This window comes from Lepisma saccharinum, chromosome 1 (assembly GCF_977018435.1).
Source record: "Lepisma saccharinum chromosome 1, izLepSacc3.1, whole genome shotgun sequence".
In the NCBI taxonomy this organism is placed as follows: domain Eukaryota; kingdom Metazoa; phylum Arthropoda; class Insecta; order Zygentoma; family Lepismatidae; genus Lepisma; species Lepisma saccharinum.
Window position 1 is genome coordinate 156,622,571 of NC_139229.1, and position 18,253 is coordinate 156,640,823.

The 18,253-nt window shown below is 40.3% G+C and overlaps 1 protein-coding gene across 2 annotated transcripts in view; it reads left to right on the top strand.

Moving 5' to 3' along the window:
- Positions 1–18,253, top strand: part of LOC146002924 (lachesin-like) — a 397,885-nt gene that overhangs the window by 184,751 nt on the left and 194,881 nt on the right. For both annotated transcript variants that reach the window (XM_083141087.1, XM_083141081.1), the window contains exon 2: positions 2,289–2,439. In XM_083141087.1, coding sequence (XP_082997213.1) covers positions 2,325–2,439 — 115 coding nt within the window. In that variant the 5' untranslated portion in view covers positions 2,289–2,324. The remainder of the gene's footprint in view (positions 1–2,288; positions 2,440–18,253) is intronic.

An 18,253-nucleotide genomic window follows, 5' to 3' on the forward strand; every position in this document is an offset into this window, starting at 1 on the left:
TGGTTTGGATTGATTGGATTTATTTGACTTCGCTTCTTGAGCCACTTTTGGCTAATTTGCCAAGATGGAGATGAGTAATGATATGTTGAACGTAATGAATGGACACTTATAAACATCCATGCCCAGGCCAGCATTCGAACCGGGGACCCCTGGCGTCATAGTGCGATGTGCTAACGACTCCGCAGCGGGGGGCGGCTTCTTTTACGTTTGGCTAATCTTAACGATGGTTATGAATGGCGATAGGATGAAATGGATAATGGGACAGTCACACACCTATATGGACAACACAACACAAGCACAACAGAAGATCATACTGGGGCTGCGAGTCGAGACACCAGAGCTGCGCTATACTCTTTCCGGGAATCTCTGGAGAGAGCGAATGATTGTAAGTCTCTGCGCAAGCACTGACTCGAGAGGTTTCGACCAATGAACTCATACAAGGGGACAGGATTGCGTGGAGGGAAAAAGCAACTGCAGCTACCTGCCTTGGCAGCAGTGTATACAGCTTCTCTCCGCCCACTCGTCTTCTCGTCTTCTCCATCGTTATGCTCAGCCTTGCTGCAGAGATTGCCGGAATAGAGTATAGTCTGCAATATGCAATCCAGAGTGCATGCCCTACGTGGAAACGAGATTGATATTTCGTGATAACCTTTACACCCCAATATTTCTTTCATGTAGATCTTCAATTGTCATGACAATGCGGAGACAACAATTAATTTTTTGAAATCGAACTAGAGAAAAGAGCCTAAACCTATTCGGTCACGCGAGGACAAAGTATGTAGAAAGAAGTAACTACATGCCATTTTCAGTTACTTTATCAAGTAAGTTACGTTCTAAATGTAATAAATGAGCAAAGTAACAGTAACAAAACAAATATTGATTAGTATGTGTGTGTGTGGGTCATTATGATTAACAACTACGAGGGTCACTATTTATATTTTGAACCTTGGCAACACTGATTGAAGTTAGGCGCGATTTGACGTTTGCACGGAATCGTCTGGCATTATTGACCATAACGTACTTCAAATGTTTTGTCAATAGCTTGATTTGTGATGTTTATGTTGCCTTGGAGATTGCGCGACAACAATAAAATGGAATTAACTCGTGAACATTTTCGTGCGATGATTTTTTACGATTTTCGACGTGGATTATCAAGACAAGAGTGCATCGATCAACTTACTTCCACATTTGGCGATGAAGCCCCATCCTTTGCTACTGTGAAACGCTGGTATAACGAATTTAATCGTGGCCGCCATTCGCTCACCGACGAGATTCGCGAAGGTCGTCCAAAATCAGTTGTTGTTCAAGAAAACATTGATGCTGTGCAAAACCTAATACTGCAAGATCGTCATGTGACATACTGTGAGATTGAGGCAACCATAGGCATTAGTTCCACCAGCATATATGTATAAAATATTACATGATCATTTAGCTGTGAGAAAGGTATGTTCTCGTTGGATCCCACACAATTTGACAAAAACTCAAAAAGACGCTCGCGTCAATTGGTGCAAACAAATGCTCAATAAATACAATCGTGGTGCTTCAAAAGACGTATATAAGATTGTAACAGGTGACGAATCATGGATATATGCATATGAGCCGGAACGTAAACAGCAGTCGACTGTATGGGTGTTTCAAGATGAACCCAATCCAACAAAAGTTGTTCGCGCTCGCAGCACATCGAAACAAATGGTCGTCTGTTTTTTCGAGAAAACTGGTCATGTGGCAACTGTGCCTTTAGAGGAACGTAGAACGGTCAACTCTGAATGGTACACAACAATTTGTTTGCCAGAGGTCTTCGGTCAAATACGGAAAACAAACAAACGCCGTCGGATCATTCTTCATCAAGACAATGCCAGCTGTCACACATCTCGTCTAACAACCGACTTTATGAACAGTCAAAAAATCGAATTGATGGGTCATCCGCCGTACAGTCCTGATATGGCACCCAATGACTTCTTCTTGTTCCCGAATGTCAAGAATAAATTGCGTGGACAACGATTTTCGTCGGCGGAAGACGCCGTTGATGCGTTCAAAAACCATATTATGGAGGTGTCTCAAGAAGATTGGAGAAACTGCTTTGACAAATGGTTCGGACGAATGCAAAAGTGTATTGACCATAAAGGAGAATACTTCGAAAAACAATAAATCAGTTTTCAATGCCAAATTCCTGTTTTTTCATTGTTAGGCTCAAAATATAAATAGTGACCCTCTTACAGTTGCTGATACATTGTAGATTACAGATCTGTATTCTAAATATAATAATTCAAGTGCATCTTCTTTTACAGGATGTTTGTCGAAGAGAAAGTAAATGACAGCTCCACATGGGACACGCACTTGTAGGCAGCCTTCCTCCGCCACTTTCTGGGATGGGACCGTTAAGCCACGGCGTATCGACAGCAACTATCTGTATCTTATTCGTAGCTTCCATCATTCAAGGTAGGTCACTCTTTCAGACAATGTACAGTCACGGACATTTATGGTTTGAAATAATCCCATTAATTCTCAATGGCGCTGTTCAATCCAGAATTGTCCGTGGCTGTACACGATCACTATTTTCTGAGAGTATTCTACTGGTTTCCATATTACCATTTGTATGACGAGACACCTTCAGACAATGTGCGCGAGGAATCTCATGTGATAATTTGTTTAGAATCAAAATATTTTCTTGATAATAAATTATAATTTCCTCCAAAGAATCCATTTTTTTTTGTTTCTTTTTAAATAAATTTGTGCTTAACATCACCATAAGCTTCAGGCTTTTCTCCAGAAATGCCGCCAGAAAAATAAGGGTGAGGAGAGGGTAGAAGACGGGAAGATTATGCGGAAAGAAAGTCACATTTATTGCATTGTAATGTGACTCCCTCACAGAACACCTCTCTTCTCCCCCACTGGTAATAATAAATGTCCAGAAGGAGTTAAGATGGTAGAAGGAGAGAAAGGGACGGAGGGATAAATAGGACAGAGAGATGAAGAGGAGATAAGGAGAGAGAGAGAGAGAAGGGTAGAACAATTGGATATACAAGCTAATCAGGAACGAAGAGTCCATCTTCACTAGAAATTCTATTGCTAAAACAAAGGGGATATGGAAGCACTCTTTAGCACTCCCCTTGCACTGCCTTGCAGGGTGGCAATTGCTCCATTCTCTAATATGGGAGACCGGGGCAATACGGGACAAAATATTTGAATTTACTCATTCAGCTTAACGAGGTAAGTCCATGCATGCCTTCCTTCGTGCAGTTTCATAATATACCTATATACACGTTCTGTATTATATATGAGGAGACGGGCCTTACGACAAGAACAAAAAAATCCGAAGTACTAGGAGAGAACAGGGTAATATCGTATTACCTTTGGATTGGATTGATTTGGTGTTTTGTATCTTCGTTAACTGGCACAGATGTCACGAAATGCAAAACCTGAATATATCAATGGCATTACGAAATTTGCAAAGACAAACTAAGCAAAATTATCGAAACACACTGTTATAAGTTACCGTAATTTTACCGTTAGAAGATAACATTTCTTACAAAAAGGACGCAACCGTTTTCTTCGTAAGCACATGCACATTCGTGAAATCACCTTTCTTTCGTGTTTACAATAAAGTAAACTCGGAGGATCAGACATACCATAAAATATCTTTCCAATTTAAATTTGAAATTTCAGTTGTGTGCATAGTAGCCGTTAATACTTTAAAAACGGCCACGACCATTTACTTTACGATAGTTTGATGGCAGCTGAAATTGACGGTTTTAGACCATTATTCCTCAAGTCAACTCTTGACTGTGTAATTAGTCATGCGGTATTACTCCAAACGATTCAGTTTCTTTCAATGCATAAACACGCAACATGTAGTGAACCATTCGCATACACGATCTACTCGTTTTAACTTATTACCGTATGCTCGAGGTCTAACTATTTACTGTGAGCTTACGTTCTTTACTTACACTTGCGAACCAGATTCTTTTTAATTATGCACGCTTTAGTTAACTAAACATCTGCATAATATCTTCCAGGAGCCTCCTCAACACTGACTGTCTCCTTGCCATGCAATTCAGAGATACCAACCCCACAGTGCGAATTTTACTTGCCATCTGGTTTTGGCCTGCGTACGATATTACCCGTGCTTCCCCTAAATTTTGTTCAAGAGTCATTTGAGCTAAATCTAAATAACAAGCACTCCTTTTTTATATATATTTCGTATAACGCCGCCGACCTTCACAGTTATTTCTACGACTGTTTTCTACCTCTTGGCTTAATCGCGGAATGAGGATGAACTAATGAAGTCAATGAAGGGACGAACGTAATGAAACGTCCGTGTCTTACCCAGCATACAAAAATGAGACACGTTGCGTACATCGGACAATTTGCCATGGAGGCCGGAACAATGTATGCCCTCAAACTTTGATAGCTTCATAATTAGAATGAACAGAAGATTCAAAAATGCAAAGCTCTGAATATATTATAGCACTTTAGTGCGTACGAAATTGCATTATACATTGAAATTTAGAAAGCGTGAAGTCATAATTGTTGCGATACAAGAAATATATACTAATAAGCGTGTGCTATAAGATCATAGAAGAGTAATCAGTGATATAGGTACAGCGTGTTCACAAAAACATTCCGTGATTATAAACGACCACAAAATTTTAATTATGTATATTACGAAATATATACCGATACCATTCGAAAGAACAGCTCAAAGAATTTTACTGGCTGTGTAATTGTTGGCGTCAACTACAACAATAGATGACATAACAATAAAATAATTAAAAAACTGAAAAAAAGGAAAAAATCTTTCGATTGCTAATGTGTTATTGTAAATGGCATTGTTGTTAGAAGCAAATTATGTAGAGCTAGCCTGCAGTTAAACATCCCTAAATCCTCCGTGTCCAAAATCCATCCCGTTGTTCGGAATTTTCTAAATGAGAAACTTGAAGGAAGTTGGGCCCTCCGGAAACAAAGATGCTGTGTTTTGCAAGTGCCCACCGAGGTCCCCTGACTTGCCTGTCTATGACATCTTCTTATGGGGTCAAATAAAATATCTTGTATACGTACCCCCACTGCCTCAAGATCTGGAAGATCTGAAACGTCGTATCATTGCCGCCATCGGGACCGTCACTGTAGATACAATGGAACGCGTGTGGCATAAGTGGGAATATCGCCTTGATGTTTGGAAGGTGACACGAGGAGCACACATTGAGTGCCACTGGGGTAGGTAGTTAGGTATTAACATTTTTGAGTTTCTGCTTTTAATGGCAACAATTTTATATAAATATGAGTACAGAGAGCGATGCTATATGTGTTTATAATCACGGAATGTTTTTGTGGACACGCTGTACATTTCAAGCATGCCCCCTTCTAAAGGAAACCCAGGTGCCTGGCAACCCATTCAATAAGAGTGAGAAAGGGAGATATCATATATATTATACTTTTCCCCTATTCCAAAAATAGGTAATAGCTAGGCTGGATAGTTCAACGAATAGAGATTTCGAAGAGCGATCAGTTGCCTTCTACTGTGGAAAATATTTGGTAGGATTCGATATCTTTTATGGATCACGCAATACAAAATTGGTGTTCCAAATATCAAAACATGACCTAAACCTGAAACCATTCATTTCAGTATATCGCGAAAAAAATATTACGAAAAGGCAGCCTGTAATAAGGATAAGTGTTTTCTACAACGTCCCAGAAAAGAGGAACGGAAATATTAACATTTTTTTACTGCGCCATATAATGGAAGTTGAAAGGAAATTAAGAGATACAATGCCAAATAATATTTATTCAAGAAAGTTGCGTGGTAATGGTAAAGGCAACATGGCAACAAGCCATCGAGGCTCATAGGGGGTGTCGAGGTAACGGTTCCACACATTCACAATTTCGGCCATTGTGAAAGAATTCTGAGAAACCCCATGCTTGAACCGCCCTTGCCCCCTCCCCAGGTAACCATTTTATTCGAGACTGAGAATGGATGAACCAACCTATGCAGAGCTGTGCTTTAAAGAATTCGCACCTGAATCGAACCATGTAGCAGTCAGACGTCCTAACTGGTCACCACACAAATTGTTCTTATCCATTGGTGGACGGGTTTAGTAGGAGTGTGTGGCAAATACAGGCCCCTTCCGGTGACCTGGAACTGGAAGAACATAGAATTACTCAATATTCGCATAAAAAGAACAAGAAACAACTGTTGTGTAACAGCTTTCCGATTTTTAAAAAATGGGTGACATGTCAGCTCATCTAGTCCGCTACTGTTGCTTTCAAGTAGCTCCTCAATTGCCCTCACGACACTACACTGGCGTACGCAGAGAGGGGGTTGATGGAGCTACAGCCCCGTCGGAAATTTTGTGAAAGTTAAAATTTCCAAATAAAAATAGTGAAAAACTTGGAAAAACCAGAGTGTAAATCCAAATTCCTCGATTGCCATGTGGAAAGTTTTTAAAATACTAAATATCTTATTGTGTACACCGGCCCCCCCTTAGAAAGCAGCCACCTTTACAATTCCAGCCCCTCTCGAAAAGTAATTCTGCGTACGCCAGCGCCTCACGATGCCGTACAATTCGTTAAAGCTACGACAGGGAATCAAACCTAGAACCTTTAGCGCCAAAGGTAAGAGCGCTAACAATTCGGTTCTAAGTATTTGCATACAAAAAATAGACATTTTGATAAAGCGATCCATTGGATGTTCTTTTTTACTTTCATTCAAGAATGGTTTCTAGAAATCAGGTCGTAATGACGACCCAACTGTAAAGATCACTGGAAATTTCATTTTCTTAACGAAGAGCGTGGTTGGAACGAGGTGCTAACATCTCTCACTAATCTGAAAGCCGATTACTTCCACCTTCCGCTAAGTGATGGCGCTGGGAGATAACTCTGCGTTCCTCTGGAGATCACAAAGAGCCAATTAAATCACCATGAAGCCTAATCCTTGTAAGAGCGATATTCAGCCGTTAAGCCCTGGCAACTTGGTACTCAGGGGAAAAAGTTGATATCTGCGCTTGCACGAAATCTTAACAATGCGGAGAAACAGACCTCATTTGCATTCTTGCGACATGTTTTTGGTGCTTCTCTGGAGGCGTTCTTGCAACGATTATTTCACGTACGTTGTGGTTCAATAGCTAGAGAATCGTTCTTCATAATACTGAATTTACCAATGCAGATGAAACATGAGCGCGAGTTCATGTATCTTCATTTTTGTGATATATTGGTAAACTGTATATTAATGCCCTGCAACGTAGTAGGTCCTGGGTTCTAACTTTAGACATGCAACGAATTGAACAAATATAGATACACTTTATAAATGTCAATATCACATTTTCTAAACTTTCATGAACAATATAAAATAATTTCATATTGTCTCATTGCAATATACGAAAATCTGCAGCAGCCCCCGTGGCAGAATGGTTAGCACATCGCGCTACGACGCCAGGTGTTCCGGGTTCGAATCCCGGCCTGGGCATGGATGTTTTTGAGTGTCCATTCATCAATTTCATCATGTCGTCACTCATCCTCATCTTCGCTAATTAGCCAAAAGTGGCACAAAAAGCAAAGTACGCATAAAATGAAGCGATAACGAAACAAAGACGTAACATGTCAATATGGCAATTATTTACCGGCTTAAAATTAAGTTCTAAGCGCAACGGCCCAACCAGTAAGATGCCTGTTACCACCAATGTACTTATCTTGGTTTAATGGTAAAATGGAAATTGCTTATCTCCGTGACGAAGTGGTTAGCATAGCTCTATGACGCAGGGATCCGGGGTTCAAATCCTAGCCTGAGCCTGGGTGTTCTTTGTGAGTGTCCCATCATTTTCATGAAATCATCACTCTTTCTCATCGCTGCGATTTGCCAAAATGGCAGAAAATCGACGATAAATAACAAAAAAATTAAATCAATTTTCCTGAACATGTTCCCCGCACTAAATAACTGTGGTTCACACCCAGACTCTTATAAATTACGCACCTTTTATGGCTGAAGGTGACTGGAACGTGCTGCTGATCGCTTCCACTATGGCCGAGATCGAGAATGAGTCAAGCCCTAAATCCACCCCCTCCTCCCCACGTGCCTTCATGATACCATGGAAACATAGCTACAGACGATATTGCCTTAGATGAAGTGTAACTTTAAGTAACACCACATATGTATTACTTCTATTCTCAGATTAGACGGTGTAGTGGTTAGCTTAATCCTGCAGTATTGTTGTCTCTTTGTAATTTGCTAAATTTACGTCGATTTTCTGCCATTTTGGCCAGGGTGGGTGACGTCAAAGCTACGCATTGTCCTTGTACGCCATTCCCTCGAGTCGGAATCCAATTTGAGCTGATATTTTCGTTAGATTGCTGACCCGCTGTGGTCTAGTCAGTAGAGCTTCTAACTGCCACATGGGAGACCCGGGTTGGAATTTTCCCGGTCTTGTCTCCGCATAAAGCGGCCCTGGGGTTCACCCAGACTCACATCAATGGGTACCCTGGGGGTAACCATGGAGGTAAAGGCGGCAGGAGCATGGTGGTGATCACATCATTGAAGAAAAAGAAAAGAAAGGAAAAAAAAGGCCGATGATACCTAACCCATCCCCTGAATGTGTCTCTCATGGTACAATGCTTTACTTTACCTTTCTGAGCATTAAGAAAACCTCCATATTTCCAAAAATTTCCCCGCTACTACAGCGCCTTGAATAACGTAGTTTGGAAAACGACCCAAGAAACTAGTTCCCCAGACGGATGACAACATAGATGAGAGTGCGATCAGTACGACTGCTAATTTTCTTTTGAAATTAATGCGGCTTAGTTAGTTTTTGGAATATATTGTGTAGATTTGTTTGTCTTGAAATGCGGTACGTGAATTGATGGAAACAGTTATATTTGTGGAGTGATTTGCAGTCACGAAACGGCATTAATTTGGAAAGAAAAGTAAAATAAAATTAATAAATAAAAAGCATGCGTAACACAAGAAGAAACATCGCAAAGTGATTCCGGACGTCAGGTGTTGGATTGTGTACTAGAGTTTTATTTTTCTGTGTTATTAGAATATAATAGTATCCTGAGAGATATTTCATACCGAGGCGACAAACCACAAGTGTCGCTTGGAAGCGAGCAGTTGGTAATCAATGCAGCCTTTCGAACCGTAGGGACACAAGCTCTGACTGCACCTGTTTCCGCAAGGAGATTTTACACCAAAGCGACACGCGACAAACAATACGAGAATTTCACACATAAGCGACACTGGTCCTTCGGTCCAAGGCAACTTTCATACCGAAGCGACATGCGACACATGTTGCTTGGAAACGAGCCAATCAAGAGCAACATTTCACATCGTAGCGGCATGACGGGAAGCATAAGCCAGCGTGCGGTTGGCGAAATCCTCAAGCGATAAGTGTCGCGTGCCGCTTGTCGCTTTGATGCTCAATCTCCCTAAAGCAAGACACTCATTGCATCGCGTATGCTCGAACAACAAACCACGGCAACATGTTGCAAGCTATTGAGAAAATGGCCCAGTATGAGCGACGCACAAGCGACACGTGTGGCTTATCGTGTCGCCTAGATCTGATGTTGTAACATGCGGTTTATCGTGTCGCCTATCTGTTGTTCGCACAATTAGCAGCAAACGCTTGCTAATAGACTGAAGGCACCATGTCGCTTGTCACTTAGTTGGGAACTCCCCCTGTAGCCCGTCGCTTCGGTCTGAGCACCCCTCCCTTAAGGAGCTTTCCGGCCGAAGTAACAAGTAGCACGTGAATACGCCATATGAACGTGTCGTTTGCTGTTTGGACCCTCATGGGCAATGAATGCTATTTTACAATCTGGAAGTGTCTATGTCACTAGTCACATCAGTGTGAACATCCCTTGTCGCTTGTCCCATTGGTCTGAAAGTTTCCTTACACTCATGTCGATGGCACTAAGAACGTTTTGTGGGATTCCCCTTGTCGTTTCATGCAATCATCATTGTCATCATTGCCGCGATTAGTTTAAAGCGGAAGAAAAGAGACAGTAAATATCAAAAATACAAATGCTTCAATGTGTATATCTTTATAAGAAATGATGATAATAATAATGAGCCTAATTCATACATAAAAATTTAGTTGCCAAGAGCATTCCACGCGTATTTTTTCTCCCGTATTATTAACGAAAGTATGACGATAACAGGACGTGATCAACTGTCTAGAATGTTAGTTAATATCTTCGCGATAACTGTACCAAATATCATAGCAATTATCACATTCATAGAAATGTTTCATGTAAAAGAATTAGACGTTGCAGCGAAAACTCCATTTACTTCCATTATAAGCAGACGAATGACATGCAGGTGTGCCGACACCAGCGCCTCTAGCGGTATCATATTCGAGTGGAACCAGCCAGAGCGCCCAGAACAGTGCCGTTTTCCACATTACGTTAGTCAAGGCGCTGTACCGCTACTATTGAAAAACATTCAGGAACCTCGTATATCCTTTGGGAAGAAGTGTTTTACTTTGGACATCTTGAATCTTGAAATTACACAGACTTGCATCAGTGGGCTAGACCTTGAGAGAGATCTCTCCGAAATGCAGAGACTTCACCCAAACGGCATCTTTCAGGAAATTCTCATGCAGAGCTTCACAGCCACTTCTCGATATATTTCGCTCATCTTTACTGGTCGTTCAGCCTCGACTTATGGCTCGACACCAGGCTTCGCTCACTTGGGCAGAGGCCCAGAATTCTCAGAGACTCAAAACGATCCGCACATCTGACGCTCCGGTGTCCATACGGGAAAGCTGCGGCCAAAGTTTTCCCAGAGACTTTTCCCCTTTTCTTTCTTTCGACTTTTCTTAACGTGTGCAAGTTGTTTTAAATGGTTTTTTAAATGTCAGTTGGGACAAATAGAGAAATTTCATTAACTATAGGACTCGATTAGAAAAAATGATTGCCAATTAATAGATCCTTATTGAATTTGTTGACCCTGCACTTAGTGTCGCCTGCAACTGAGTCGCCATCAATAGTGGTGTTACACACAAATTGTGTAACATAAAACCTAGTCGAGTGTTTTGAAGGCCTCCGTAATTGGTGTGGTTTGATAGCGAATGATCTAACAAGACACCAAAAGATGGTGTAAAAACAATCCTAATTCCGCATTAACACCAAAAGCCTTGTCACGCTGTCACGTTAGGTGACAACTTGGTTGCATTTTTTTAGAGTGTGTAAATATTTTAACAATATGACGACAGATCTTCATCATGATTATATATCAGACTATTCTCATCACAGATGATATAATTCTTGCAGGAAACAAGCAGTGATTCATTTTTACATTCGTCACTGGATACTGTAATCTGTGGAGCAAGGCCGCGCATAACTGTAGAGAGGGCAGAAAGCGAGTGGACCGAGCAAAGCCGTTGGGCTGCTCCAAACGGCTGGTAGCTGCAGTCACTCCGTAGACTCACTTCCCTCACACGCGTTAATTGGTCGAGCTCCATGAGTCACTACTTGCGCAGAGACTTGATTTCGTTATTTTGCTCCAGAGATTCCCGGGACAGAATTCCCTTGGCAGAAATACAGGAATTTTGAAGTCGACCCAACATCTGCATAATAATTTCTTCATGGAGAAAACCTTCTGCGCTGAAAGTGAAACAAAATCTCTCTCCTTCAAAGTCATGAATATAATTTCGAAGTTGAATTCATATTTTTTAAGAATCTCTGTTTTCAGGTGACCTAAACATAGATACAGGAGATGTTTGGAGTGAAATAAGTTATTTCGTTCGCCTTCTCTTCGCACGCTACCTAAGCACGCGAAGACAGGGGGGGGGGATCCCTGGAAGTAGAGATGATTTGTTTTTCTGATTCCTCTTGAATAATCTTCATTGCACGCGATAATATAGCTTTTAAGGGCGATACAGATTGAAGCGCATTTTACTGAGCGCTTTCTTTTGTAGCCCCTGCTAAGCTGGTTGCTTGTATTGCTAAAACAGAGCAGATACTAATTATTTCGATATTGTATTTGGACTGTTGACTTGTATTTAAGCTATTTCTTTGTATCCTGAGTGTTACCTTGTAGCTAGATGTCGGTATGTACAGAAGAGCTCAAAATGTGCCAAATGACACAAATACGTTGACACTAGTAACATATTAAACTGCTAATGATGCATCAAAATTCATACAGAAATGCATTAAGGGTACTCGTATTAGCTACTATTCCATCTGAAAAACTAAAATGCATCATTTGAGAATATCAGACAAGTTCATTTCAAAAAATAATTAATACACGTTTAACTGTCACAATTGAAGCACTTTCGATGCATCAACGTTGAACTTCATTAATTTCGAGTTCTGGTGTATTCTATTGATGCCTTGAATGTAGAAACTGCTGTGTTTACTCTTCTGCTTGTTTTTATGCTAGTGGCTTGTATTTGAGCTGGAAGTTTATATTCGGATGCCTTGTATTTAAAGCAAGTACCCCGTGCATACAGCCATGAAGGCACATTTAAGGTGCAACGTGCCACCACTCGTAACTCCAGGGTATGGAGATCCGAATTGGCAACACACCGCTCCTTGCTCCGGCTGGTCAGTTGGGAGCACCACTTCTCACACAGGGATCGGGATTAAGACGATCCACCCTTCGTCCAGGAAGGAAACCACCAAATTGCGACACATGGCAGTAAATAAGATAATTCAAATACTTCATAATTAAAATGTCCAAAATCTTTAATTGCGAATCGCGTGCGTACATACTGATTCGCACAAGTTAAAAATTGTATTTTGTTGGGTCATGCACGCTCGTAGGCAGTGATAAAAAGCTTATTTAACACGAGAGCCTTTACAGTTAATAGCAAGACCTCAACTACCTACCTCAAGCGCGAGGCGCAGCATAACATATTGTTCTAACGTACAATACCAACTCATAACATAAAATAACACAAGAAAAACTGATAATTTATACAACACATTAATGTTAATTAGCGATAGTAAGCTAAAGTTCAGGTTGGCAACAATTAAAAATGTCAAAGTGGAAGTTTTTACATCGCCAAGAACACGAAGCGTGGTTCCCCCACTCCTAACATAAACAGCCAATAGGAAAACGATATTTTATTGAAAAGGAGGGATAAATACTTTTCTATAATATTACAATATTAAACTATATAGAAATAACTAAACTGATTTTATCAAATAAATCATATTTGCCCTTACACATAAAAATGATTAAATAAAGATTTAGTTTATAACGAAGACAAATTACTTCAATCTTGTACATTGTTGAACAAAAATCAATATTAAGAAGAAATGTATTTAACTTGTGCTTAAACAACAAAATTTGCGTGAAAGATAGTAATAATCCTAGCAATTTTGGATTTGAAAAACAATGAAAACGTTGCATATATTATTTGGAATAATTATTAGCCTATAAATTCTGAATAAATGTTGCAAAAATACGCGAATGATAATATAACATAAGATAAAACGTAAATATATACATGAATTATAAAAACAATTAAGTATAAATAATTTAATCCAAGTTCTTAACTTGAAAGTATATGAATAAGATAAATGCCAATATACAACTGAAATCTGCTTAACATGGCGGTCGTTACAAAGGGATGTGGGAGCAGGACCCCACACATTCTCGATCTCGGGCAATTTGGAGGTGACGTGATCAGCACCACGCTCTGGCCGCCTATACCCCCCCGTATTGCCCACAGGTACCCATTGATTTGAGGCTGGGTGAGCCCCGGAGCCGTTTTATACAGGGACAAGACAGGAAAAATTCCAACCTTAGATCATCCATCCCTGGAATCGAACCGTAGCAGTCAGACGCCTTACCTACTAGACCTAATTTTCGAGTAGTAGTGCCCATATTTTCATGTGGAAGTCCATGTGGAAGTTACTAGACCAACCCACTTTAGTGAGCGAGGAAAAATTTGACTTTAAAATAGTGCATTATCTTATCGACAAGTATTTGAATATACACTTAGTGTCAACTGATTTCCAAACTTGTCTAAAACCTTGAGATTTAATGTTCCTTTGAGAACAGTGCCACAGTCTCGCCTGCTTTTTATCTTACGATGTCAGTCAGTTCATGTTGTTGGCTCTAGCTCACTTTGAAGAATTAAAACTTATTTATTAATTTCCCGCCTTAATTTTACAGCAAGGCAACCTGCTCAGGGGCTGTAAAAATTGAATGAAAAAGCGCCACCTTGACGGTGCCATATGGAAGCGTCGTAGATTAAGGAACAAACACGAAATTATGAAGCCCGGGCCTCCGGGACCGGAGTCCATAACGAGGGCTAAATCGGGAATATGGCCGGCAAACACCCTTCCTATTAGGAGCTAACAAGGAGCGACGCGAGCGCCAAGCGTCGGGCGATATTGGAACTAAATTTTCCGGAGAGTAATTTCGCGCCCTTTCCTTTTAACGCGGGAAAGTGGAGTAATAAAGGACTTTGATGAATAGCGAACACCTCTCTTAGCTCATAAACACCCCGCCCTTCCCCCACCCCTCCCGGTGCCCCCACCTGTCGACGCGACTCGCGCCGGAACATCAATTCTGCCTCGCGCGGACAAATGACTAACTACGCTTCATTTGCGCCTTCAACAAACGGGATTTTTGCATAACAATCCAAAGAAGGCTTTAAGGAAATTTATACCAATCGAAAATATGCGTTAGAGTAATTTATATGAAACAGTTCTTGTTGTTGACTTGACAGAATATCATATTATATATGCAAGCATTGGTGGCAGAAGGTAAAAATTACACCCAGGCACAACGTCGAACTATGGCACCCCAAAAAACTTTAAAAAATATTAATGAAGATGCAATTTATGGATTATATATTGTGTTGATCTCATGATAATATTGTCAAAAGGAGGGAAAATTACAATTTTTGAAAAAATAATTGCAATTAGCAATTTTTCCTAATTCACAGGCTTCGTCACAGAGGTCTCTGGTCCACTCTCCGCCAAAACAACCTAAATCAGTATCATTTGTAGTAGAGGACAATTCTCTCTCTCTCCCTCAAACACAGGCACATACACACAGCGAAAGAGAGGCGATAAAACTGAAGAGACAAAGAAACAGACGGAAGGTAAGATATAAAGAGCTAGAAAGAATTAGACAGAAATACAGAAGGAAAGTGACGAAACGAAAACTGAGAGAATTAAAGAAAGAAGCAAAAGAAAGAAAATATAGAAAACCAGAAGGAGGAGGTCAGAAGAAAGAGTATGAAAAGATAAAAGTAAAAAATAGACACATACTGAGCAAAAAAGAAAGAAAACTAGAGGAAATAAAGAAGATAGAAAACGAAAAGTGAGACGCAGATTGTTGCTGTTAGATTTTAAATTAGCAACTAGTAAAAATATATAATTTGTTTTAAGAAATAAAATACAGAAAACAACTTACGAATTCGTGTATTTCACTATATCCAAAAATACATAATTAGAACAGTAACAGTGATAATGAAATGTTTTTCTTCTTATCAAAGATTTTTATCATTAATACAACTTAATTGTGAACGTTATAAAAAGTATGACAGTTACAAGATGAAGGAAGATAGAAACAGGGAGAGAAACACAGGCAAAAGAAAATATAGATACATAGAGGAAGTAAAATATAACCAGAGGAGAAAGGGAAGAGAAAACATTGAGATAGTGGGAAAAGATAGATAGGCAGAAACAAATATGAAGACGGACACACAGAAGAAGAATTGAACTGAAAGAGAGAAAATAGACACAAAGGAAGAAATAACAGAAACAGAGGAAGCAAGGGACAGAGAAAGATTGAGACACAGAGGAAGGAAGAAGAAAGAAAGAAAGGGAAGAGAAAAAGAGAAGGGAAAGATTGAGACAGGGATAAGGTAGAAACAAAGAATAAAACAAAAAGAAAAAGATATACACCAGGAAAGAAAGAAAGAAAGACGATAAAAGCACACCGAGAGAGAAATAGAGGAAGAGGCAGAGGAGAAACTTAGGACACATGCAACGCACATGAAAATATCTTGTCGACCACTCGAATGAAACTCTGTTGACGGCACGGTTACAGTTACCCATACCTTTCTGGGTAACGAATATATTTAGGTGTGAATCCTGGGTGTATCTATACTAACAGGATACTAAATAAAAGTCATATTTTTAAGGAGCCTTTTTCAAAATGAATACGTATGAAAATAATATACTTGTGTGCATATTTCATTAGAAGTGTGCGCAGGCATATTCTCTGCGTATTCATTTGTAATTCATAGCCTGTCAGGTGTAACGAGAGATGCATGTTGAGACCTTTTTTAAAAATAAATCTTCCGATAACTAGTGTCCTCATACAGCTTGCATAACATCATAATTAGCTAATGGCATAATATGAATAATGCACAGATGAATCAAAGTATACAATATAAGTTTACTTGTATTAATTCTATTGATTTACAATTAAGAATATTAGCTTGTTACCAAGTAATAGATCACCCATTTATACTGGTTATATACTGCTATACCCTTTATTATATTCGAATATTATTAGTTATGTAATCTCTACTCAGACATTCATCTAAGGACCTACTGGTCCGTTTTCAACCTGCCACATAGCTATTGTCTTGTAATGAAGGACTTCGGGATCGATTCGACCAGAAGGCATTTTGCACAGTCCAATCCCTATTAGCCTATCTGGGTATATGCGTAAAATGTACTTTAAACTAACTATTTGTCATCTTTTAGAATATTAGATTCATTTCTTGCAGACGGATCGTTATTATAAAATTTATAGAAGGGTACTAGATTATTAAGCAACGAAGCTTACCATGTACAGTAACTATCAATAAAAATTACATCTTGATCATGAAATACTCAATTCACTGGAACACGTTGCTGTTGCCTAACATTAGGAGCAGTAGCGAACTTCAATAACAATTTCGTTTTCCGTACAGTTAGGCAACACACAACACATTGCAGTGAAGCGAGAATTTCAGGATATATATGTCACAATTTTTATTGATGGTGACTGTACAAACTAACGACTTTACTAGCGCGTAGTAAACAGATTGTCTTCTCCTATGACGAGCCGAGTCTTTAAGAGCGCATCTCAGTTACTAATCCTCCACGACGCAAGAAACAAGACCGTTCCCCCACAATTGATCCTCCCCCCAGCATCCGTACCAAGGAGGTTATCTCAATGCAGCTAAGAGAGAGAGAGGAGTTTAACTCTCCCCCCCAACTCCAGACAACCTCTGTTTCGGAAGAGAAGTAAAAAGCTTTCGGGGCGCGAGAAGGCGGGCGTATCCTTTTCTTAACTAAAAGACCCGCGCTCGTATCTTTCCTTTATTGGATGTAGTTTCCTTATCTCCGACAGAGCTTAGCTGGAGAGCTCCGTACGTTTCTGAAGAAGTGGTGGAAAGGGGAGGCAGGGAGAGTTCTTGGAGAGCTGGGATTCTCTTCCCGGCGGGGAAAAGGGGATATCTTCGGATAATTGTTTCCGATTCAATAATTAAGAGCTTACTATTTCGCTGTTTGACTTCCACTTAATACAGTGATCTAACCATATCTTCGGGTTCCTCTTGAAAGCTCATTGTCTTAAGTAACTGGCTGACTATTAACCGTTGAAATTAGGTTTACCGTGACCGAAACCGAAAATGACATAGCTCTCTCCCCTGCGTTTTACACTGCACATACGGTATACATAGACATGACTTCAAACATCCTCGCTGCTTTAGTATCCCAGGTTCGAGTCCTGGTCTGGAGATGACTGTCCTTACTTCAGTTTAGGTAGAGAAGTGAAGTAAAATTAGATTTTATTAGCACGCTTCCTCTTGCCTTAGGAATGAACGTACCTATACGGTGTAAACCCATGAGTGTCCTTTCTTCAGCTCCTTCTAAGCACCAGGGGCCTCCCCGATGGCGCAGTGGTAGCGTCGTCGCCTTGTAATCAAGGGGTCCCGGGTTCAATACCCGATGGAGGCACATGGTGGTTCGGATCCCACTTTAAACTGTAGGTCCAGTCCCGATTAGCCTTACTGTGCTATAGTGGACTTAAAACACCAAATCAACCAATCGTCTAAGCACCATAACTAGTAGCTAAGTGACAGAAACTCCTAACACTCTATGGAGCAACAACCCTCTAAGAGCCATTGCCTGCCAGAGCGGCGTTTTCATTGGGTGACGCGTAGTTAGCGCATCGAGTCCCATCGCCCCTGTTTTCTGGCTTTCGAGCACATTAGCTCCTCAATTGTCCTCCTGGGTCAACGTCAAAATCTGGAATCGAACCCGAGACCGCGCGCACCAAAGGCTAGACCGTTAACCATATGGCTAC